The sequence below is a fragment of the Cardiocondyla obscurior genome, linkage group LG19 (genome assembly GCF_019399895.1).
Source record: "Cardiocondyla obscurior isolate alpha-2009 linkage group LG19, Cobs3.1, whole genome shotgun sequence".
In the NCBI taxonomy this organism is placed as follows: domain Eukaryota; kingdom Metazoa; phylum Arthropoda; class Insecta; order Hymenoptera; family Formicidae; genus Cardiocondyla; species Cardiocondyla obscurior.
This window is the reverse complement of record NC_091882.1, coordinates 1,203,212-1,228,797: the sequence shown is the minus strand read 5'-3', so window position 1 is coordinate 1,228,797 and position 25,586 is coordinate 1,203,212. Positions and strand designations below refer to the sequence as shown.

Here is a 25,586-nt window from a genome sequence, read left to right as displayed (position 1 = left end):
AACAAACTTAATGCATAAGTTTTTAAATGGTAAAAATTTTACTTTATGTATAATTTATGTTTATTCTTAAATTCTTTTATTGCAATTTTTCTTTTTTTCCAGATCTTTCCTACGCTTTTAAACATTTAACCAAACGTTAATTTTTACGTACAACAATGCACTAACAATTTGCCATTTAATAATGTATTAACAGCCTGCAAGTGTTAAGTTGACACGTTTGAAAAGCGCGCTGTAGGTATTTCGATAATGGCGAATAGTGAGATTGACGTCAGGGTGGTCGTCCGGGATTACTAATCTCCACTGGTCAGTTGAACTTGTGGCCGACAGATGGAGAAAGGAGATCACGTGCTACGTCGAGGTTAACCAATGAAACGCGTATATTGCTGGCAGTCTAGTAACGGACTTGAAGCAGGACGGTTGTCAATTTACCTGACGCCGCTGCCGTTGTCATCTACGACCGTCACGCACGTTTCACGGGCCGGGAAGCGTCATGGAATCCTGATAGTTCGTAGGGATACTCTCGTCCGAAGGCAGCCAGTGGGGTTCAACTTGGAGGTGAGTCTCTTTACGGTAGATGGGTAGGTTTAAGGGTTGCTGACAATACCGATTCGAGCGACTCTAATTTGAGTTATGTAAAGGTGTGCGCGTTTTTCGAGCTTTTTCTCTCTCTCTCTCTCTCTCTCTCTCTCTCTCTCTCTCTCTCTCTTTTTCTGCTCGCGATAGAAACGAGAGAAACCGGGACGCGATTTGAAATGAAGGTGACGTGAATAATGATCTATCGAGCCTCTGAGCTTTTCGCGAACAAGTGTATTGCAATCAATTAAGAGTATTTTTCTGCTATCGGTTTTGGAGTTTACAAGCACATCTTAATTTCTTCTTATATTTACTATTTTAATTTTACACATTAATACAGCATATATTGTGTACGTGTAATGTGAATTATATACTGCTTTATTTTAATTTTTTCGTTCGAATGTCTTTTAAAAAATCGATTTTTTTTTAACGATAAGAGATTGTGAATGAACCCGTAAGACTCGAGTTATTTTTTATAATTAAACTCTGTAATTTTTTAAGTTGCATTTTGTCAATTAGACAATGAAAAAAATTAATCTACAAAAAATACCCGTTACAATTAATCACTTACGTAGTTACATTAGTATGCACAAAACTTTCGATTTTTGAACGTTGCAAAGTTAAACGCCGGGTTACAAAATCATGTGCAATTCGAGTTCTGAGGGGATTTGGAGAGACGTGTGTGTGAGAGAGAGAGGATAAAGTCGGAAAAGGCCGCTTGCCCTTGAAAATCGAGGTGCCCGGTCATCCCGATTATTCCACGACCTCGAACCGCTTCCTCATCGTTGCCCGTTACGTAACAATCGCGCTTCTATTAATGTCGGCATTCCGCGGTGTCGCGTGGCTCGTGTCACTAATGAATAGCGGGAGTCCGAAGCCGAGTCATGGCGATCATTAATCTAAAGTCCCAGCCAAACCCCGGACTGAAAGTATCTACCGAACGATGAAGCCGACTGCAATTGTTATGCGGAAAGACACGATGATACGCGGAGCAAGCAAGGTCCCGGAATTGCTGTCTCTCGTAAATATCGTGAGCAATTTATTTCCATCTTAATTGCGCGGGGCTTTGTATCGGGAAATCTCACTAGAAACAATGAAGAACAATTAGTAACGATTGAACGAGTAAGTCATTTTTTTTTTTTAGCAATAAAATACAGGTGTATACAGGGTGTCCCGCGGTTGGGGTGACAACACTCGTGGGGTGATATTGATAAACTAAACGTATCTATCGCACCAAACATGGGACACCTTATAGCGACGCGTGAGTTGTAGTCTGCGCTTCGACAAAAGAAATTCTCGGGAACAAAGTCCATCCTTGATCATTTCGCGCAAGTTTTTTTTTTTTCTTTTGTTACGAGTTCGACCCGGTAAATTGCTCGATCACGTCACCATTCTGAGAAACTTGCGGTTGAAATTGTGCAAAAGGGTTATTTTAGTACATTTCACTTACATCCACTATGTCATTAAAGAAGTTTCATTATAGTCTGACACCTTACTTATTATAAAAACAGATTAACGTCAGACATATATTGTTTAATATTCAACATGACATATTGTGTTTGAACGTGCGAATGCGTGTATACTCAGTTGTCAGATTTGTCGAGTACTTACTACTTGAAATGTGAGAATTACATGCACGAGAAAAAAAAAAAAAAAAAAAAAAAAAACATGATGTTACGTATTGTAATTAAAACGATATCGAATGGTATTGATGTTCATCGACAAGTAATTATTAAAATATTATTCGATTTAAGCGACCAAATTTAGGATAAACTGAAATATTAATACATTTTTTTGAATATAAAATTAATAGCATATTAGTAGAAAAAGTAAATTATATTTCGAAAGTACTCGCTTGCACAGTTCTTTAAGCTTTAGCGATACATAACTTATCTTCGTTCCATTTTATTATGATAACGATTAAAATAACCTGTGAAGATCGAAGTCATTTTATGTAATTATTATATTATATGTATTATATTGGACATTATGATTAAAAAAAATCAACACAAGTAGAGCATAAATAAAAAGAACTCTTTCTAATTTACTCTTAAAAGTTTAATATAAAAATAAATTGTTAGCATCGTTTATTTATTATCGTAAATAATTATCCAATTTAAAGTATAGTAATTTAAATTTAATAAACGCTCTAATTATAAATGATGTTTTACATAGGAACGTATTACAATATACTAATTTTTATCGCGTTTTTATAACAATTATAAATTTAAATAATACCGTTTTAAATACAGTTGATATCAGTTAGATAATTTTTTTTTCTCATTAACTTATATTTATACCTATGTCAATGCTCGTTTTTTTTTTCCGGATTAATTTACAAAATTAGCCGCTTTTTTCATTAAGCGAAAAGCGATCGAAGGCGTGTCGAATAGATCAACAATGATGTTTTTTATCAACACGACGGAAAAGACGCGTCGCGTTAACATAACACGATGTTCAAATTACACCATGTTCCTTATCGACCGTCATTGCGGCAACAATGAATTAATCTTAATTGATTCTTGCGTAACAAGCAACAGAGAAGATTAAGGGAATAGGCTGGGAAATGTGATTAGAATGATTTTAAACTGATTATCGCTCCAATGTCGATTTCCTGATTTTTGAAAGATGTTGTTACGAAATTCGTATAAAAATTATTATTGCACTATGCGATACGACAGGTGATTTAGATACATTGAAAAATAAATAATAATTCTAGATATTTTTTATAATAAAAATATTGTATAACTTTGTGTCATCAGACTTGTACATTTCTGTAACATTTTCACGGTTTCAAACATGTTCGCGCAATTTAGTTTTCTTATCGTTTCACGGCTGTCTCGGTTAATTCTGCAGGCGACGCATTAGGGATGCAAATATATAGCTTCGCTAATATTCTGATAACGCGTACATATGCACGTTTGCACACGTATAAATAGTACACGAGGGAATTAGCATTTGTAGAAGAGCCATCGACAGACCGCCTGGAAATAATGAAATTATATTGCGAATTCGGGAAAAACTTGATTTTATATTCAGCGATAAATAATTTGACAAAGTGACGAAAGATAACTCTTTAAGTGTTTATTTTATTAATTATAATTGTTCCAGACTTGACTTGATTAGGTATTTCACTTCTTGTTTTGGGAAGTCTCGACCAAGTTAATTAATTTAAAGAGTCGAGTGTTTCGTCCCGGTAATTAATTTAAGTGATTCTATATAATTTAGTTACCTTGATAGGCTTTGTAGGATGTAAAGGATTGTGTGAGGCTCCAATAATACACGTTAATTAATTGGCATTAAATCAATCTGTTTTACGACTGGTTTACGCTTTAATGTCGTGTTAAATACCGTTTTATTGACGAACGAGAAAACTTGACAAATTTGTTGATATGCAATTTATTGACTCGTGTACATAAATCACAAAATTGTTATCATGTGAATGTTGTCGTAAATTATGACTGATGCCTAACTTAATAATCGGCCGAACGTTTAATAATTCGAAATGTACGATTTTATTGATTTTTTCGCTCTCTCAACATATTTTTGCAAAGTATTGTAAGATTGCATCACGTTTACTTCGCAACGTGTCTATAGTGCTTAAGTTCCGATTTACCTTTCTTGATGCGGTTTTATTTATTACGAAAAGAAAAAAAAAAAAAACATTTTGGTATGTCAAAGTGAATGGAGTATTTTACGGCGTGAATCGATTCTGATAATTCATTTTATAATGCAAGCTTAACGCGTATTATCAAAATTACTTTATCCTCTTAAAGTATACTCAAAGTAAAATGTTTATACGTCGTCTTCGTATAATCTTAATTTCAAGAGCGATATCAATATACGTATGATATCGGAAAGAAATTATTACAAAAGAACTTTAATATACAGATAAAAGAAGTGGTATGGAACATTATTTACAATATAAAATGAAATATTTTAGATAATGTTTTCTATTAACTAATTACTTAATACTTGATTACGATAGCACGTTGTTGGCTCGTTATCGTTCGAAAGCAGATCAAATTTACTTTGCTGAGTTTTTCCGTGGATATTCGTCGCATATGGATTAAATTTTCTAAAGATATCCCATGTTTTCTCGCGAATAATCTATTTCCGCGCAGATCCAGATAACTTTTATGCAAATATAGTTACTTTGCTAGATAGGCACGTTGATGTTCACACATGAGTCTAGAATTTCCGAGTCTTGTCTGCGCAGAAAGATAAACAAAAAACGAGACGCATTCGAACAAACTTGTTAAAAATATGTGGTTAACCGGGGTAAATTAATTCATTTCAATCATTTGTTACGCGATTTTTTGAAACATTTACCCTATCAGCAACTTCCTGACTTAATTATCTACTCCCTGGATCATGATTTTTCCACGTGATCGAAATATGCTTAATAGGCATTAACGCGGAAATTAATGAGATAAGTTATAAAAATCAGGATACAAAGTCAGGATAATACAAAAAATTTTCTATGCATGCTTGGATACTTATTTTTGTAAATTAGATACAATGTCGTGAAATATTTTTAGTACATGTCTCTGGATAATTCATGGAAATTTTATGCAAACGATTTCGTGCCTTGAATCACTTTACGGATGATAATTTATGGAAAAAAAAGTAAATGAAACATCTAGCGCATTCACCGACTTGCAGTGAAGACATATAAACGGTTAATTTCAATCACAGTCCGAGTATACAAATGTTATAAAAAAAACTAATATCTTATCTGTTTATATTGGACAAATACTCGCGAGAAATCTGATATTTGTATAGTATTAAGAACGATTATACTTTTCATGTGATACTTAAAGGTAACAATTAAGTTACATTATATACATAAATCCGATTAAACTGAGATAAATTATAAAATTTCTTTAATAATTATTAAAGAGAATTTAGAGAAATTAAGACTTAAATTTGGAAGTTTGCAGATTCAGAATTATATCGAGTTCGCGCTTTGATAATAAATTTAAATTACACCAAAGAAATGATTTATTCGCAGCTGTGATACTAAAATATCTTTCGTGGATTAAAAAAAAAAAAAAATATTTGCAGACGTATCTGCATTAATCCAAAATATATGAAAATATTTAAACAAAGAATGATGTGAGATATAAGGCATGTTTATCGTAAGGAGATTTATGGGAAACAAGGTGTTTTCATGCCGTAGAACTGTCTGTTTCTCGTAATGAGCCGCAACAACCTGCAATAATACGAAACTCGCGTGTCAGACAAAACAACGATTTCTCCGGATTCGATTACGATTATATAATCGAGTTAGATAAAAGCGCACGCATCGCTGATAAAGTGATATTGGGCATCGTCGACGTTACTGGATTTGCCATGTGCAGATAAGATATTGCAACTTTATCAAATCTTCCTCGGAGAGAGAAGATGATAGCGAGTGGTATGCGGTGGTTGCGTCACAATTGATGTACAATGTAATACTTGCCTGAGGTCTCTTCATCTTTTTCTTTTTTCCGTAAGCAGCGTCATCGGACGTAATCGCGGCACGTCGATTACGTTCTTTCCTTGCGCGCGGGTATATGCACTAATGGTCTATTGTATCTTTGCAGAAGAGTCTCGCGAGACTGTGCCGTCACCATGGATGGGAAAGTATACACGGAGAAAGTGAAGAACCCCAGAGCGGGCGCTAACATCTTCAGCATCTTGACGTTCTCGTAAGTACCGAGGGCAAACGGTGAACATCACCTGCGATCCTGCGAAGGGGGATAAGAGATGAGAGAGAAGTGATAACGCGATCCATAAATCAATAAATAACTTTGTATCAAGTATTGACACGAAAAAGTGTTTGATTTAAAGATATGACAGAGATAATACACTTTTTTTTTTTTTTTTTTAATATAATTTTCTTTTACATTTTTTTTTTAACAACAACTTAATTTTTTTCAAAAAATATTCTGGAGCTTATTTTAATATTAACGTCACGTAATTCTGAATGTAAAATAGATAAAAAAATTAGAGAAAAAGAATAGATCAATTTTGAAATGATACATAAGACAATAGTCTCTTGAAAGATAGACAGATAAGTTAGTAGAGTAGTCTTTTTGCGCGAGAAGCACAAGACATATGAACTGAATAACTTGTTGATAATTTGTACGAATAAAATATATGTGCTTTACTTTTTTTTTTCTTTTACACAGCTGGGTCTTACGCATTTTCTGGGTAGGTTACCGCAGAGATCTTGAAGTGACTGATTTGTACACACCACTTAAAGAACATACGAGCGGTATTCTTGGTATTAAACTATCGAAAGCATGGGACAAAGAATGCGAGGCGTATCAGCGTCGATTGGAGGAGAGTACAAAGAGCGGATCGCAAAAAAAAGTCAAAGAACCCAGTTTGATGAACGTTCTTATTAAGTGTTTTGGCTTAAAGACTCTATTATATGGAATTTTTATGGCCGTTATGGAAATCTTGCTCAGGTACAGTCTCTTTCGTTTTATTTATTTCTTTTTCAAAATTTTTTATGTCTAATTATTGATTGAAATAGTAATTATGTTATGATTTTTAAGTATAAAATTTTTCTTTTATATAATTTAATTTTCTCTCGTAGGGTGCTACAGCCATTATTATTGGGCCAGTTGCTGCGCTTTTTTAATGACGAGAACATGGACAAAGGTTACGCGTACGGTTGTGCCGCTGGGGTCATTTTGTGCTCCGCTCTCAATGTGTTCGTTGTTCATCCCTATATGATGGGTATTCTGCACATGGGCATGAAGATCCGAGTAGCCTGTTGCTCACTTATCTACCGTAAAACGTTGAAAATGACCAGAACCGCGCTGGGTGAGACGACGATCGGCCAGGCAGTTAATTTGTTGTCCAACGACGTCAACAGATTTGATGTTAGTATCGTATTTCTCCATTATCTATGGCTCGGACCCTTGGAGACCATCATCATCACATACGTCATGTATCACTTAATCGAAGTTGGAGTATCGTCTATTATCGGTGTCGCTTCTCTCTTGATGTTTATTCCTTTACAAGGTGAGATATTCACTGTTTTTTTTTTCGCGATAAAAATAATTCTATCAAAGTTTCTAAACTCCTAAACTCTCGTTGTTACATTTATAATTCAAAATTTATTACAAAATTGTAACTCGTGTTTCTTTTTTTAATTAACATATTGTATTTCATCAAATTACCAAGAGTTGCTCTAGATCTTATTTCATACCTCCTTCTTTAAATTCCTCAGCGTGGCTAGGCAAAAAGTCGTCGGAGCTGAGGTTAAGAACCGCCATTAGGACTGATGAAAGAGTGCGATTGACGAACGAAATTATCAGTGGAATTCAAGCCATCAAAATGTACACCTGGGAAAACCCCTTCAGCGCTCTTATAGAAAAAGCCAGAAAGTGAGTACCATTAGTTACACCAATTACACAACCAACACATTTGCATAAATTGTACATTGAGCAACATGTTCATTAGAGAAAAATTGTTATTGCAAAACAGACCATTATCGTGATTCTTTCAGAAACAAAATCGAAGGAATTATATTTCTTAATTAATTTTTTGTAGAATAATAAAAATTTTGATCCTGAAAATAATTAAATGATGAGACGATTAATTTTATATCAATATAATTATACGTATAAGTTATTTTCTACTTAAGTATCTTGCAGATATTCTTTTAGTTACTTTCAAAATTTGTAGATTATATCGAGTCAAGCATTTTTTTTTGTGAGAAGAAATGCATTTACGTATATCTGAGACCCGATCCCAGCATGTAGAGTGGGGCTTGCCAAAAAGCGGCCATACCCACTAAAACTCCGCCACGTGCAGGACAAGCAAAGGATCTTGTACCGAGAATTGCAGTAAACCTAAATTAATCGAGCCAGGCATGTTGAAAGCAAACTGGCACTCGCATTGCTTACTTTAATTCATTTTATAAATTTGTAATGTTCTTGTTGTTTCTATTGCGCTTTACGTTTGCATTTTTCTATACTATTGAAAAAAAAAATGTTATTCTTAGTAAAAAAATTTTACAATAGTTCTCTGCCTATTTTTCATATCTCGTGCGTATATGTATATCAGTTTGAATATGTTTTTGTGACCTACTTAGTTTATACATTTATGCAATTTATTATACTTAATCTGAAACAGGATAATATTAAATATGTTTAGTATTGAATGTTGTCCTCAGATATCGATTGCTTTACGTTTATAGTCGCTAGTAAATATTTTACAGCTTTGATAACGAAATCTAAATTATCGAAAAAAAAAATTGTACGTTGTCTATTTATAATTTTGAACATAATTTATAACAAAAAATAAAAGAGAAATTAGCACTACGGAATTTATTTGCAGAAAGGAAATTAATGTCATCCGATGGGCATCGTATATCAGAGGTATTACCATGTCTTTCATCATATTCTCCACAAGGATGTCGTTATTTATTACAGTACTGGCTTACGTACTGTTTGGTTATAAGATTACGGCTGAGAAGGTGTTTATGATAACGGCCTATTACAATAGTTTACGCACAACTATGACTGTTTTCTTCCCACAAGGTATGAGATAATTAATATTGCTGACATTTGGTAGTTATACAGTATCAATAGTAGCATTATTTAAAGTGCTTATAACGGCTTGATTTTTATTCCAATTTTTTAAATTTCTTTTTTTCCCGTTTTTTTTTATTTTATTTTATTTTATTTATAACGTTCTCTTTATTAATATTTTTTTAGTTATAGTTTTGTTTTGTAGTGTTAAACATATCTTAAACACAATTTTAATTCTTATTATTTATCTACTTTATCTTTATGGCAATCCAGGAATAACACAAGTAGCGGAAGCAATGGTATCTATTAAACGGCTGCAAAAGTTTTTGATGTATGACGAACTGTCTCCTGCCGAGATCGAAGAAAAGAATAATAAAGAAAATGTAAAAGAAAATAATAAAGAAAATATAACGAAAAATAACAAAGAAATTGCGAAAGAAAAGAATAAGGATGATGTGATGGAAAATAACAAAGAAAACGTCAAAGAAGACTTGATTGAACAGAAAACCAATGATTATCCGACCGTAAACCAATCGAATGATAGTGAATATAGTATTTGTATCGAAAACGGCACCACCAAATGGTTAGACTATGAGCGGGAAGATACGCTACAGAATATTAACATTAAAGTGCGGCCCGGTGAATTGATTGCCATCGTCGGCCAAGTCGGCTCGGGTAAAACTAGCCTGTTGAATGTTATCTTGAGAGAACTGCGTTTACAAGAAGGCTCCATTAAAGTATGTCGATAATTTTTAAATGTTAAATATTTATAAAATTTAAATTTAATTATAAAAATAATTTTATTTATTAAAATTCATGCAAGTTTAACTACAAATGGTTTATAATCGCATTTAAATGTAATTTAAATACTAAAATGTTCTCGTCCTTTTCATTATAAAATACAATTTAATTGAAAGTTTACTTTTTACCTGTTTTATCTTTTTTTTTTTTAGCTTAATGGAAAACTTGCTTATGCTAGTCAAGAACCGTGGTTGTTTGCCGGATCAGTGAGACAGAATATTTTATTTGGACGAAAAATGGATCAGATTCGTTATGATCGTGTGACTAAAGTGTGTCAGTTAAAAAGAGATTTCAGTTTGCTGCCTTACGGCGATAAAACGATCGTGGGCGAGAGAGGTATCAGTCTTTCCGGTGGTCAGCGCGCAAGGTTAGTTTTATATAATTTCCTGATAAGACAACACGCAAGATTTATTCAAATTTTAAATTGCGATTTATTAATCTCTAAAATTCTCAAATCATATTTCTCTTGCAATTTTTTTTATATATATAATTAATTATATTTTTTTACATATATGCATTGATAAAATATTTATAATTAATAGAATAAACTTAGCCAGAGCAGTTTACGCTGATTCCGACATATATCTCCTGGATGATCCTTTGAGTGCCGTGGACGCACATGTGGGTAAACATATGTTCGAAGAATGTATCGACAAATATTTAAGAGGCAAGACCCGAATTCTGGTGACTCATCAATTGCAATATTTGCGCGATGTGGGTAGAATTATCGTTCTGAAAGATGGTGCTATCCAGGCTGAAGGGTATGATTCTAAAACACTTTTATTAAAAACATTTTTATTTTTATTGTCTTACATGAAACTTTATATTTATTAGTACGTTTGACGAATTGGGTTCTATGGGGGTGGATTTTGGCCGGTTATTGGAAAATCAAGAGAAATCGGACGAAAAATCTTCTCGACCCTCGTCGGCTCCCGTTAGCCGTAGTAATTCACGTACTGCCAGTGTCACGTCGTTGAGTTCTTACATGACGAATGATACTACGAAACAAGAACCTGATGAGGTAATTTTAATTTATTCTCCAACTTTTTGAAAAAATTATTAATGTATCACATAATTCAAAATTAATGTTTTAAAAACTTAAAAAAATTGTTTTATTATTTATTTAAAAGAGTTTTAAATTTTGACACTACATTATTATAATATTTTATTCTAGGTGGCAGAAATGCGAACAGTAGGCACTATTTCTGGCCAAGTGTACAGTAATTACTTTCGCGCTGGTGGCAATTGGTGTATTATATTTATGGTATCTATGCTTTGCATATTAACACAATTAGCAGCCAGCGGTGGCGACTTCTTTATTGCGCGATGGGTTGATTTAGAGGAGAACTATGTAAGTAGTCACAAATTAATGATTGATAAATTAGAATTTGATATATGAGACAAACTTGACATTTTTTAACTAAAAATATTGTAATATATTTTTATTTCAGATGAATGAAACAGACGACGGTGTCATTGAAAACTCAAACAGTCCTATTAGCCGTATGGAGTGCATCTACATTTACAGTGGAGTGACTGTGCTAACCATCGGTGTCACTCTGATCCGTTCATGGGCCTTTTTCTGTACATGTATGCGGGCCTCCATGCGCTTGCATGATCGTATGTTCCGCAGTATTAGTCGCGCCACTATGCGATTCTTTAATACCAACACGTCGGGTCGTGTTCTCAACCGCTTCTCCAAGGATATGGGCGCAGTGGATGAGATGCTACCAACTGCGCTGATCGATTGTATCCAGATCGGTTTATCACTACTGGGTATCATCGTAGTAGTCGCTATCGCAAACGTATGGTTACTGATACCCACAGTGCTTGTTGGCATTGTCTTTTATTATCTAAGAATTTTCTACCTCGCCACCAGTCGCAGTGTCAAGCGACTCGAAGGCATTAGTAAGTATTTTATATTTATTTTTGAGTATAACTTATACAAATTTCTTAATATATATATATATATATATATATATATATATATATATTAATTATACTTATATATATATATTATATATATATATTAATTAAACTTAATATATATATAATAAAAATTGACGTTAAAATAAAATCGTAAATTTTATTATTGAGTTGTTAATAGATTCAATTTAAACAATTTTATTTTTTTTGAATAAACTAAATGCAATTTTTTTTAGCTCGCTCGCCAGTTTTCGCTCACTTGAGTGCAACACTTCAAGGATTACCGACGATCCGCGCCTTTGGGGCAGAAGCAATTCTCACGAAAGAATTTGATAATCATCAAGATCTTCATTCGTCTGCGTGGTACATCTTCATTGCGTCTTCGCGTGCTTTCGGCTTCTGGTTGGATGTTTTCTGCGTGGTATACATCATGCTGGTTACACTAAGTTTCCTTGTACTGGATAATTTCACTCGTGGTTCGATAGATAGTGGATATGTAGGCTTGGCGATTACGCAAAGTATTGGCCTTACTGGAATGTTTCAATGGGGTATGCGTCAAAGTGCTGAGTTAGAGAACCAAATGACTTCGGTGGAGCGCATTCTTGAGTACAGGTACTTATCTATCTTAATGATTTTAATTAATTTTTTTTTTTTTTTTCAATTATACTTTATCTATTAAAATTTAAGTTATCATTTATATAACCTCATAACATTCATCTTTCTGTAAAATCAAGATAAATAAAAATTTACGAACATTCTAATATCTTTTGATTATTAAATCACGTTAAATATTAAACGTTAGATTAATATTTTCTACTTCAATCTCTTTTCAGCAAAGTGGATAGCGAACCTCCTCTCGAGAGCACCCCTGATAAAAAACCGAAATCCGAGTGGCCAGAGAATGGCAAGATTGAGTTTAAAAATGTATTTCTACGTTATGCACCGTTAGAACCACCAGTACTTAAAAACCTCAACTTTGTTATCTTCCCACGTGAGAAAGTCGGTATCGTTGGCAGAACCGGCGCAGGCAAGTCATCTCTGATCCAGGCGCTCTTCCGTTTGGCTGACGTTGATGGTTTGATCGAGATCGATGGAATTGACTCGGGCCAAATTGGTTTACACGATCTACGTTCCAAGATCAGCATTATCCCACAGGAACCATTTCTGTTCTCCGGCAGCTTAAGACGAAATCTCGATCCGTTTGATTCATACACGGACGATCCGTTGTGGCGAGCTCTCGAAGAAGTCGAATTAAAGGAGATAGGTCTAGAGGCCCACATCAATGAGGGTGGCTCTAATCTCAGCGTCGGCCAGCGACAGCTGGTCTGCCTGGCGCGCGCTATCGTCAGAAATAACCCAATACTTGTATTGGACGAAGCAACGGCAAATGTGGACCCACGGACAGACGAATTAATTCAGACGACAATCAGGAAAAAGTTTGAGAGATGTACAGTACTTACAATCGCTCATCGGCTGAATACTGTCATGGACAGCGATCGTATCCTGGTGATGGACGCTGGCAACGCGGTGGTGAGTCAATTTTTTACATTTATCTTATTTCATTTTATTTACTTCTTTTTTAATCATTTTTTAAAAGATTGATAATAATTTTTACATGTTGAATTTATGTGAATATTTTATACATTTTTATGATTATCCTTTGATCGTTTATGTGGCGTTTTATTACAGTACATTTATTTAAGTAAGTCGATTAGGTGCGATAAAATTACAAAGTACGTTTATTGGATGATTTCTATTATTTGCAATATAAATTTTTTTTTTTTTTTGTAATACAAAAGCCGTCAGCAGCAGTGATCATATTTTCATCATGCTCGGTGTACGTTGCGTAAAAATTTTATACATGATACGTATCAAGCTGTGAAGGATATAGCCTTCTCGTAACGAGAGTGGATCGTAAATTGCGAGCTCGCTCTCTCTCTCTCTCTCTCTTCAAAAGTGGACTTTTATTGTGCACAGGAATTCGATCACCCTCATGTGTTACTGCAGAAGGAAACGGGCTACCTGAAGAGCATGGTGCAGGAGACCGGCCAAGCGATGGCGGAGGCCCTGGCTGGCGTCGCACGTAATTGCTACCAGAATCGCGCGTTTACGGCGCTTTGATGACATTATTTTTTTGCAATTACGTCCGACAGACGTCGTGATAAATCGTCGTGAAAATTCCGTCGGTTTTTGAGAGTAATTCTTAGGCAAGATCCTAAGAATTTGAAAATGGCAAGTGCAATTGCAGGATAAAATTCTGCCCAAAAATTTAGCATTTACAATTGCCAGAGTTCATCCTACGTTCTTATCACTGTCTTTTAGATTTTTTTATTTAAATCATCAATATAATGGAATTATTTGGAAGTTAAAAAAGGAAAATTGAGAAACAAGTGCATGAGAAGAATTTTGAGATCGGAAAAATTTTAGGACGACAGAGTTTTCGAGGAATAGAATTTAAAATTGAATAAAAATAGAAAATCTAGGAATATAAACCTTCAAAAATTAAAGAGAATTTGAAAGAAAAGGAGTGAATAAACGTAGAAGAGAATAAAAGATTGTATGTACAATCTTTCGGAGTCAGAAATTACAAACCCAATGTTTCAAGAGAGTTGAATATTGAGAATGTGATTCGAAGATAAAAGAAGCGAGAGAGCACAGTTCCATTCATCTCGGTTTTTTTTTTTTTTTTTTAATTTAATAATCGCGTATTTTCTACCACTTCAATGTAACATAGAGTTACCGTTAATTTTACCCCAGCGATCTCATGCAGCGAATCAGAAAATCAGTCAAATTTACGTGAATCACGACGCAATCGTAATTGTAGTATTATTACGTCACTTTTGTATTAGCCCGATACAAAGATTTTGTCAAGAGGAACGTAACTCATTTTATTGGATTATTAAAACATCAAGAATCTAGCTTTCTCCGATTGATTGTGATTATCGAGGAACTTAAGGACCGAATTAACTTAATTCTTGAAGAAGCTAATCTCAAAGGAACTATTCTCAAAAATACTTATTGTAGAGTCAGTCAACTAACGAATTAAAAGAATGTATTTACACTTAATGTAAGAAAAGATTTTTATACTCGTATATTCCGATGAATAGATACAAAGAACGTCCGGAAAAATCAATCGCAGCAGTGGTAAATTCATAATTTGTACATCTCTGTTGCTATGTTGCTTCAGATCACCGTCTAAATCTGCCATTTTACAAGGGCTTCACAATGTTCCTTTGTATTGATACTCTAAGTACAAGGAAGACCAAAAAGGTGCCTCTTCTCTAGATTTAAATGCGAAATATGTAAATGCAAGGCGTGTTATATTATTTTTTATTATTCTTTTATTATCACGTTGTTATTGAAATAGTGAACTGCATTGTACTCGATATGTAATGCATACGTAATGCAGATCAAAGAAACAGCGATATCAAGGTACTTAATATCTTTCTCATATTTTTTTATATTTAAAATTTTTTCGACGAGTTTATAAAGCGAGTGTCCCCGATCGACTACGTTAAAAACAATATTAAAAACAGATATCTAACATTTGTACGAAGAATTAGTATCAGGCTATTTTCCTTGATTCATAAATGTAGTCTTTATATTTTTCATACTATTTTTTAAAATTACTTTCTTTGCCTATATTTTATACATGTGCTAATTATTTTGTATAATACTTGATTATTTTGATAACTATTATCAATATTGATAATTAATATAACAGTTAATTTCTTCTTACATTTTGTGGTGCTTTCAAGTCGTATTGAAATACAAGTTCGGATGATTAAAAAACATTATCAAGATATCACATGAAATTGTTTCATACAATTTAAAGTATCTATAATAGTTTACACGAATCTGTATCAATGTATTATAGAAACTAAAAGTCACGTACATTGTGATTCGCATATTTTTGTAATCCCTACAATCGTATATTCTCATATATTTTCTTATGTTTTACTTTAGAAAAATGTATTATTTATATATTTAGTATAATTTATATTTTAGATTGTTCTTATACACACGTATTAAAACTTATTAAAATGTAACGAAACAACAAGCAGATGAAAGGTAATTGTAGTCGATCTGAGACATCTCGTGTACATCAGCACTACAATGACTCGCGCTTAATTTTTAATCCCATTTCTGTTATCAATATTCAGTAACTCTAATAAACTTTTGTACCGGTCTAATATACATATACTGTACATACATATACAATTTGTGCTTCGACATTATTTAAATAACTGTTAGATTTAATGGTAGTGCTAAGTAATTATTTGAAACTGCTAATATCAGAATATGGATTAAAAAGGCGCGTGGGCTACTTACGACAAACTCCAGGGTACATGTTGCGTACGTTATATACAAAATACAGCCGTATTGTAATCGTCATTATCAATATTTATTATGTATGTAGACAGGTGTATTGTACTTTTAGGTGAAAACGAATTACAGTACCTTACATACAAGTGCCTACATTACGTAACGTAATCATTGTAAACGAAATATAGATACAAATGATTATTTATGTAATTGCTCCATCGTTATATATATATATTTTTTTTTTTTGTTTTTCCCTCTACTTTCCTGTTTTGTAATTACATTTTTCTTAATAATAGCTTACAGTCAACATATTACATCGTCGATCTAAAAATGAGAATTCCATCAATTATATATATATACGGCGATGACAATCAGAGTCGGTACATTCAGAATCTTTATTCTTGATATAAAACGCGCTTGTCTTAAAAAGTAACATTTCTTTTTCTTTTTATTTTTTTTACAAGGTGATATGCGTAAACTTACATTGCACACCGATCGTGGATCTCTCAAATTTTATTTTTCCATCAAGAACACATGCTCGTTAGAAAGGCAGAATAAATAATAAATTAAAATTAGGAAATAAAAAAAAAAAAATTAAAACGACAAAGAGATTACGATGCATTTAATTGAAGGTATGTAAGTAAGTACACGCAATTGGACGCGGCTCGACGATTCATTACTTACTTTTATCACTAAGTTATTTGTTCCGACGGTATCAGCGATAGCTATCAGCGGGGGACTAAAACGGATGGAATCAATAAATAGAATTAATCGTTGGCGAAATTAATTGATCTCGACGATGGGAAAACCGGTTCGTCGAAATTGAGCGAGCGAAAGGCATCGAAGCGTTCGTTAAACCTAAAGCACAAGAGAAACAAAGTACGATAAACGGATGTGGTAAACTAGAGTTATTTCTTTAAAAGATTCTACAGTTACCTGGCCCTCAGGACAGGACTTCGCACAGCACACACAAGGAGTCGTCCTTAATCGCCACAACGCGTGCCACGCTACAAACAATTCAAACGCCTTACACATTACTCGCACCGTCGAGCAACCGACGCAATCAGTCAGACGCGTAGTACGCAAACATTTATCTAGAATTATACACGAACCCAACTTAATCTTCGTCGTTCGGGTAAGCTAGCTATAATAAAAACGCCAAGTCCCGCACTACTCCTAGGATTCTAGAGAGAGAGAGACTTTATTGTCGAAATACAAAGACTAATTAGTTAAGTAAGTAAATCGTTCGCTAATTCGTTTTACTGAAAAGCAGCGCGCAACGATAAGATCGGTAAAAAAAAAAAAAATTACAAGAAAAAAAAAGAAAAAAAAAAAAGGAATGAACGGCCCGTTTGCGAAAGAATTTATTCGTCAGATCTTTTAGATTTTATTAAAATATTCTAGATTAATTTTATAATAAGAGCCCTACCTTTTGGTCTTTAAATTGTTCAGTCTGTTAAATTACACAATACAAAGTTATTTAATTTGGCATAAATAATCAAAAGACTTGTTGCAAAAGTCTCTGAGAAATTCTTAAAATTGGAAACGGGGAGTTTAATGTACCTTCCTATTTCTGGGCGTTAATGTCTTTGGGAATTGGAACAGAAATTTCAATTTAGTGTATTTCTACAGCTAAAAAATTTTGAAAAATTTTCTTTTATTTAATTCCAATAATAATTTGTGGCAGAACCGCAACGTTCTTACGAGAGGCTCTTGCCTCTCTCAGGGATACCCCAGATATTCGAGAGAACGATACGCGTCCTGCCTCCGGGAAATCAATTCGAGTCTTCCTCCTCCCCCCCGTTCCGTTCCCCTTCGCGAAACAGGCCGTTCAAATATAGCTCTACATCTATGTACTCTGCTTACTCGGCTCGCAGATTATCCTTTGCAATGATCCTTGCTGGCATTCCGGCGAGACGAGTACACTAGTGTGTCGTAATACTGACAGTAAAGAGAATAATCGCTATCAACGTTAAAAATTAAGCTCACTCTCCCCCTTATTTCCCCCCTTTCCCCCTCTGCCCCCTTACCACAGCTCGATCATCTAAGTTATAATCACGATAATGGCTACAAATAACAATTACCTCCTATTCTATCCTTATTGTTGTCGTCGCTCTCGCGATACCACCTGCGCGAAAGTTCCTCCGGATTTTACATGGTAATAAACTAATCCCAAGGTAACCGATAAATAAATTGCGGTACGCTGCGTTGTCCCTCGGAGGACAGAGATCTCCAAACAGGAAATAACGACCTTCGTACCTTCTACCCTTACTCCGCGGAAGGAAATGTTACGGATAAATAAATACGAGGCCGAGTTGCATTTTGGACGAACTCGGATGAACGCGATATGAGAGAAATATACAGAAAACACGTCGATCGGACTCGCCAAGTTTGCAGATAAACGACGGAACCTCGGCGATTAATTTTAAATTAAAACGCTTATACGAATTCGGAGACGACAACTCGTCGAGTCTGCGCACGTTTTTATAGAAACGACGGATTCGCGAGAATTCGCTTGTACGGGCTGAATTTGAGACCCCCGACTGGTAGAAGGTTTCAGGAACACGAGGACGCATGAGAAAATATCGCTTATCGAGCGGATCCGGATCCAAGAAACGCGGGTCCCTGTCGCGCTCCCGAGGAGATGAATTGCGACAAGCAACGATTACTGACACCGATTGTGCGCTCGGGGGAGTTCCAGGACAGTCTCGAGGAGCATCCCCCACATATAAAACAGTATAAAACGCTTATACATTAAACGAGAGACAGCTGATCCGACTCACGTCGAGCGTTAACGGGGAAAACGCCGTTACAGCCCGGAGCAAGATCGGATCCCTCGAAAAACATCGCCAGAACATCAACGGCGCCAACACATCGCGACTTATGCGGCCGCACAACCCTTTAACCAGTATTCGCGTGCAGCTCTCGATATAAATTATATATTATAAAATATATAAATAAATGCAACAATGTATGCTCTGCATATGTTTCGGGAATTACTTCGAGACTTTTGTATCGTACATTTATGCCCGATTTCTTTATAATTCAGATAAAATATTCATATATCTTTGTCTAAACTTTATGAACAAAGATTGACATATAATTTATCTGAAAGATAAACTTATCTATAAGTGAAGAAATCGGGTATTAGGCAGATATCCGATATTTAACACGTTTGTCTGTCCAGTGATGGAAAAATAATTTCGAGCATCCGTTTTTCACGGTTGATTACTATACAGCAGTCAATGCGTTACACATTTAAACGGCGGGGTGGGCTTGAATTTTTGTCGATCCTCGAATCTCTTCGAATAAACCGCCTTCGAAAAGAACTTTAAAGGTTCTCCTGGTTAAAGGGTTGACTTAATAAAGCTTATGCAAAAGATATGTATATAAATAACGTAACTAGCTAAATAAATATAAACTCCCAATATATGTACAAAGAACAGCGGCGATAAGCACGTTAAAAAAGAAAGGACAATGGAACGCCAGTGATAACGGAACGCCGGTAATGAAGCTATCATCACGCACGCGAGAAGGAAGACTGCGCAATTCCATTTCTCTACTATTTTCGCTCTTCGGAACAATCGGAATGCTGGAGTAACGAAATCGGTCGTCGAATGTGGAAAGCAAATAAGCTTCCTATCGGAAGTATTTAAATTGCTTGTTTGTACGAAGAAATTTTCGTGATAGCGATAGTACATCTTTATAATTTTGTCTCCTCCTTTAGCTGATTAAACGTCTACGAGATTTAATTTGATCTCTTTAGAGCTAACTATATCGTGTTCTCGGTACAAAAATTTTGCGAAGTTTTTGTATATTAAAAAACTACTGGGATTATATTCTTAACTTTCATACACTCGAACGATTTTATAACGTTAAATAGTCGAATTTTTACATACATCTTTATATAAATATTTCCATTAGAAATTTTTATATTAATCTCGAGATTAATTATTGAATTTCTTAGACAATATACAAAGAAAATACACAGAGTTTTCATCAAATTTTTTTTGATGTTTTACAAGAAATTGTTGTAAAAAAGATAGTAAATGGTTAAAATGTTACATGCTGAAAAAGGATTTTAAGATATTTTAGGATATTTTAAAATACTTATTACGAAAAATAATTACTGTTACGAATTTTTCACCAACCTTTTTTTTTTAGAAAAAGTATTATGTTTTTCAAATGGATTATCTTTAGAGATTATCCATTAGATTCGAAAGTTTTTACATAATTAAAATCTTCAAAACTATAACATTAAGGAAAACTCAAATCGAAAAATTTTCGATTGCTACTTTCTTTATATATCTTTAATCAGCATACGTTGAGTTGTGCGAGAATTCTCGTTTCTTTTTGATTATCAAACCTTAATATTAATTTAAAATCGGGCAAATATTTGGTGACAACTTCTCATTCACATCAGACACGATGTCATAACTCGAAGAAATTCGTAAATTTTAAGAATTTTAATCTCTCTCAAAGAAATTTAAGATAAAATTAAGAACGTAAGATGTAAAGAATTCGAAAGTTTAGAAATAAATTAATAATTAATAAAAAAAAAAAAATTTGTGATTACCTTGTGCTAAAGTATTAAATAATGTAAACACTTCTAATTGTGTAGAATTAAAACATTGCATTCACAAAAGACCGAACTCACTTTCATCAGCGCAGTGAAAAATCCTGTCTGTGTATCTTTTCCGGCATCGGAATACTTTCCAATTTTTACATCTCACTTGTTCAACGATGAAAAAAAAAATTGTACAAAGGTTTTGTGCCTTTAAAATGTTGATCGAACTTATCACGAGCCGCGAACTTATCACGAGTAACAAATTCACACTTCGCACCGTCGACTCGCCCTGCCACGTCGCTGCAGCTGAGTGCAGTTGCATGAATAAATCCCGTTTAGACGGTCCCCACTTATGTAACTGTATTCCGTGCAACAGTAGTCCGTCAGCTGCAAGATGTTTGAGAAGCGGTCAAACGGATTTGCGCGTGAATCGCGCAAAAAATCGCATACTTCAATAAGAGAAATTCGCGATTTTAACAAAATGCTTTTCACCGTCCTAATTTAAGATAGAGCGTCTTTAACCGAAGATCAGGAGATCCTGAAGTTGACGAGTCCATATAATTCGAGTTGAAAACTCGGGCGGCAATTAGGCTTCCGCGGGATTTATAAAGATTTCGGAACTGACGTTTGTTTCTATTTTGTGGTACCGCGCCCGCAGCCTCTTTCTTACGACGTCGCGACGTTAAATCGAATTTGCTTTCCAATCTCGACGCGATACGCGAGAAAATCGATTGCAACGTAATGACGTTACAAAGTTGCGACGCACCCTTCTTCGTGTTTCTTTTAATTCGCGTCCCGAGATCGAGCAGACCCGATCGTGTGCCTTCCAATCTCGAGTATCGCTTTGAAAAAGGAGCCGTGCTTTTTTTTCTCTCCGGTCGACGACAGCGATCGTATTTTTTGCGAAATTCTCGTCCCGAATTAAATGTCCTGAACAATAATCTTTTGCGCGAAGATTCGGGTCGCCGGGTGTCGGACGTCGCGCGGCTTTCCTCAAAAATCAGCGCCGCGAGCGAGAGATTCCTCTCGCGAGGCTCTCGAGACGGCAGGAAGATCCTGTGCCTTCCGAGAAACTGCAATCGCAGAAAGTCGAGGCTGCTCCGCGATTCCTCCACCGAATCGACGTGAAATAAAGCTTTTTCTCGCGGGATTCTCGAGTCGGGATCGTACGGACGCGACTTCGGAACCTCGGGACCCTGGTCTTAGATTGGCAATCGGATTGGTATAGAAATCGGTCGGAGAACGAGACTCTCCTGGCACCTGAGACAGGGCGGTCCTTAGACGAGGACCTCCAGGCTCTCGCGCGAGCGAGCCTTTTGCTGCCCACATTTGCCGTTGGCCTGTACTATCATCGCGACCGATTGGCAGCCGGTCTCGGACGCGACCGGCCGTATCGCCGGCATCGCCAGCCTTAGTTTGTACCAGAATCTGCGACCGCCGTTACCAAACGCGGTGCCGTTGCCGGCATCACCGTTCCCGCCGCCGCCGTCCTGCCAAGACAGGATGGTCAGCCGGTCGAAAGAGATGCTGTCGGCATCGCGGCGGTCGCGCCGCGATCGTTTCGCGATCGTTGCCGTCGTGCTTGGCAGTCTCTTCAGCGTGACGACGATTGCTCGGGTCGGTAGCGAGGACAGTTGCTTCAGAACCGCGCCGACACTCGCGTCGGTCCAGATGTTGTCCAGCGCGGCAGGGCTGAGCACGACGATGACTCTCCGGGCTGTGTTGGCGTGCGGACTAATCTCCAAACTCCCTGCGAAACGTCACAAAATAAATTTAGAACTCGATCAACGAAACTTCCGATATTAATGTCGTAACTAGAAACAGAGAATTTTCGCCACAAGTTCTTTACAATGATTATAACGTGACGCTTATTAGATATATTTTTCTAAACGCAGCTCTCGCTTTAAATCTTTTAAATTTGTTTCTCCTTGGTGTTTCTCTTTGCTAACTCAAATAGTAATTTTCCCCAAGTAAATTTTATAACAACTTTCTGCGACTAACGGACGTGAACATTATTGTACGATTACTATCGAAAGCGCAGGGATAAATCTCAATTTTCATCAGAAACACCGGTGGCGGTACGCTCTTTTTTTACTCTCTCTCTTTTTTTTTTCTCCCCGGTCACCGTGGGTTCGTTCGCGGTCCGATTACAGAGTCAACTCGAGCGGCGTCGCGCTGAATTTTGCACGTATACACTTTTCCAGAGGCACTCTGGAAATATTGTCCGCCGGCGAAGCGGACGGCTGGATTTCACGGGCGATAAAGTGAAAGCAAACCGGCGCGGTGGCGGCGCGAGCAATAAAAACCCGGCGAGGCTCCCCTCTGCCACCCCGGGATAATGTATGAGTTATACCGTATACGTCCCGGCGTGTATATCCGGCCTTGATGCAGGCGGGCTTAGCAAAAACTGATCGACCGAATAGACGCTCGGCGTTCCGCCCCGTTGTTTCGACGGAAAACTTCGTTAACTCCAAATGAAATAGGGCGCCGAGGTAGAGTCTGTGCGCGTCATACGTGTGCAAATGCCCCGAGTTTGATTAAAATTAGTATTAAATCGGGAACCGCTGAGAAAATGGTGTTTCCAGGGTGCCCTCGGACAGACAGCTATCGAGAAGGTGCGGCAACTCAATTTGGAAAACGCGTCCCGTCGAGTTTCGTGAGCTCGAAGGATTACGGAGAGGTGTCTCGGGGGAACAGATCGGCACGATTCGATCCCTTTGAGCGTACGGCATAATCCGTTTTGGTAAATCGATTGTTGCCTTTCCTAGCCTCTTAAGGTCCTAGCTTCGTTTGATAAAACTCTAAGATTGCAGTATCGAAAGTTGCCCCACGAACTGAGGAAAACTAAAAAAGTTTTGACCGGAGAGTTGATAATCTTCGATCAATCATTTTCGATTAAAGGTATTACCGGGTCTGAATGGATTTATTCAACCGTGAATGGGCACCGAGGGGTGCCTGATCGGCCGGAGGACGTGTACGTGGCCCGAGTCTCATCAAAATTCAAATTTTCACGATCGGGGGGGAAGATCCCGTGGTAAGTGTCGGGATTAATCGAGCCGATGGAGGTCCAGATTCGGAGGGTTGATTGGTTCATCATCGTCACTCGCGGACGAGCAAAACTTTCTAAAGCTCGCCTACCTGCCTGTCCGATCGGGTCGCGGCAGAAAATCACGAGTCCTCCTCCCCCCCTGCGGATACGCGTAATCCCGGCCGCTTTGATAGCGAACTTTGTTCATTGACTATCAAACGTCGACTGACCTGCCGGCCCGCCGAAGTTCGCGCGTTAAATCCCGGATGCAGAGACTACCCTCCCTTTTCGCTACCTTGCGGCGACTCGGCCATCGTGCGCAGACCGAGCGCAAAGTCATAAGCCGTGTAATCGGGATGTCGTAATTAGCAGAGTACACGGGGTGCCAAGGCCCTCGCGTACACAAGGCCGGAGAAGTACAGGGCTGAGGGGTGTTAGCCGATCGTGCACCCCATTGGAGAACGATAGAACGCACTCCACGCTCCGACGCAATCGGCTTAGAACGGGTAAGGTAACGAGCGTGTCGGCTAATCGGACGATTGTAATCAGGTTGCTAATGTTGTCTGAGAGCAAAACGCGCAATCTAGGAGAGTGCCACTGAGCCGGCCGGATTAGAGATGATGCGTACACGAAGCGCGCTCTGCATACAGAGAGTAATCGGTTTAAGAACGACGAGAACGCTAAACAATTTTAAAAAATTATCAATTATAATAATTGCCTTGGGGCAAAGCTCTTTCATCGCTTTACGGTTGTTAGAATATTATATTATATGTTTCTTACCTTGACGAGCAGTGCTACTTTAGCTCGATAATTACCATAATTGATTTTAGTCGCACCGTTTCAGAGTTTTAACAACGCAAACCGAGAATATTAACTGCCCATATTTCCTTTTTAATAGCTGATCCGTAATAATTACTTTAAATCGTTTTACTCGCGCAGATTTTGCTGTTGTATCAATAATCAGATTTTACAGGACCATTCCTCGTAATTCGCGCAACACTACATCTTCCCTATTCACGGCACCCACGTCTATCCCTCGGCAACTTCGCGGCGCGAATATATCGCGGTTGTACACGTGGGGTCTCCATGCACCTAATTCGATACCGCCGTGGAGACAAACGAGACACTCCACGACCGAGAGAGCGGCGAACTTTCTAATTCAATTTGCCAAGTTGCCGAGTTGTCGTGATTCCCACGATTCACCGTAGAGCCCCCCTCGGCCCCGTCACTTCCGGTTATACCGCGAGGACCAACCGTTCTACGCGCGACTTCATACGGTGGATAACGATCTCCCACGACCGGCGGTTTCTTCCGTGATCGGTCCGCCGAGTTGCAAATCTTTCTTGCGTTGAAATTTATTTCAAGCAATTTATTGCTCCGCGTGCGTAACCACGTGGTAAAATCACGTGCCGTTGCATGAGAAGCAGAAAAAAAAAAAAAAGTAACAGCGACTAGAAAGAGAAAGAGAGAAACTGCCCCACATTGTAACTCACGTGGTTTCGACGCTACAATCGGTCTGTGGCAGAATAAAAGAAAAGAAAGAACGACTCGCGCGTTTCGCTGGTTTTTCCTGTTCCAATTCGCGCAATTCGATTCAATTGCGTGCATTTGTAGTTTAGGGATCTATATACGCATAATTGGGTGCCTTTACGGTCCCATAATTTTAGAAATTTCAAGAAAAGAACTCGACCCCGCGTAGAAATATCTGCGACTTCCTGTAGACCGTGAGAGCCGAAATTACGAAGCTAAACGAGATATGAGAAACGATAAATAAATTTGTTACAATTTACTAAACGCTTCTTTGAATTAAATAATTTTTCATCGATTTAAT

General features: G+C 36.8%; 2 protein-coding genes across 4 annotated transcripts in view; one reads left to right on the top strand and one right to left on the bottom strand.

The window, feature by feature from the left end:
* The first annotated feature begins 369 nt into the window (after positions 1-369).
* On the top strand, positions 370-16,370 carry LOC139109967 (probable multidrug resistance-associated protein lethal(2)03659). 3 transcript variants are annotated; one of them, XM_070669422.1, is made up of 15 exons: positions 370-555; positions 6,162-6,266; positions 6,750-7,031; positions 7,163-7,593; positions 7,802-7,958; positions 8,914-9,116; positions 9,381-9,844; positions 10,061-10,275; positions 10,451-10,669; positions 10,743-10,929; positions 11,083-11,259; positions 11,360-11,816; positions 12,071-12,446; positions 12,668-13,364; positions 13,634-13,805. In XM_070669422.1, exons 2-15 carry the CDS (start codon positions 6,190-6,192, stop codon positions 13,682-13,684), a joined length of 3,993 nt encoding a protein of 1,330 aa, XP_070525523.1. In that variant the 5' UTR covers positions 370-555; positions 6,162-6,189; the 3' UTR covers positions 13,685-13,805. The 3 variants fall into 3 exon arrangements, with proteins under 3 accessions (XP_070525523.1, XP_070525521.1, XP_070525522.1); XM_070669420.1 differs by lacking the exon at positions 13,634-13,805 and adding an exon at positions 13,812-16,370 and having other exon boundaries at positions 372-555; XM_070669421.1 differs by lacking the exons at positions 370-555; positions 13,634-13,805 and adding exons at positions 6,045-6,067; positions 13,812-16,370.
* A 1,807-nt stretch (positions 16,371-18,177) lies between these two features.
* Positions 18,178-25,586, bottom strand: part of LOC139109987 (interleukin-1 receptor accessory protein-like 1) — a 138,175-nt gene continuing 130,766 nt past the window's right edge. The window contains exon 7 of the mRNA XM_070669454.1: positions 18,178-22,477. Coding sequence (XP_070525555.1) covers positions 22,005-22,477 — 473 coding nt within the window. The 3' untranslated portion in view covers positions 18,178-22,004. The remainder of the gene's footprint in view (positions 22,478-25,586) is intronic.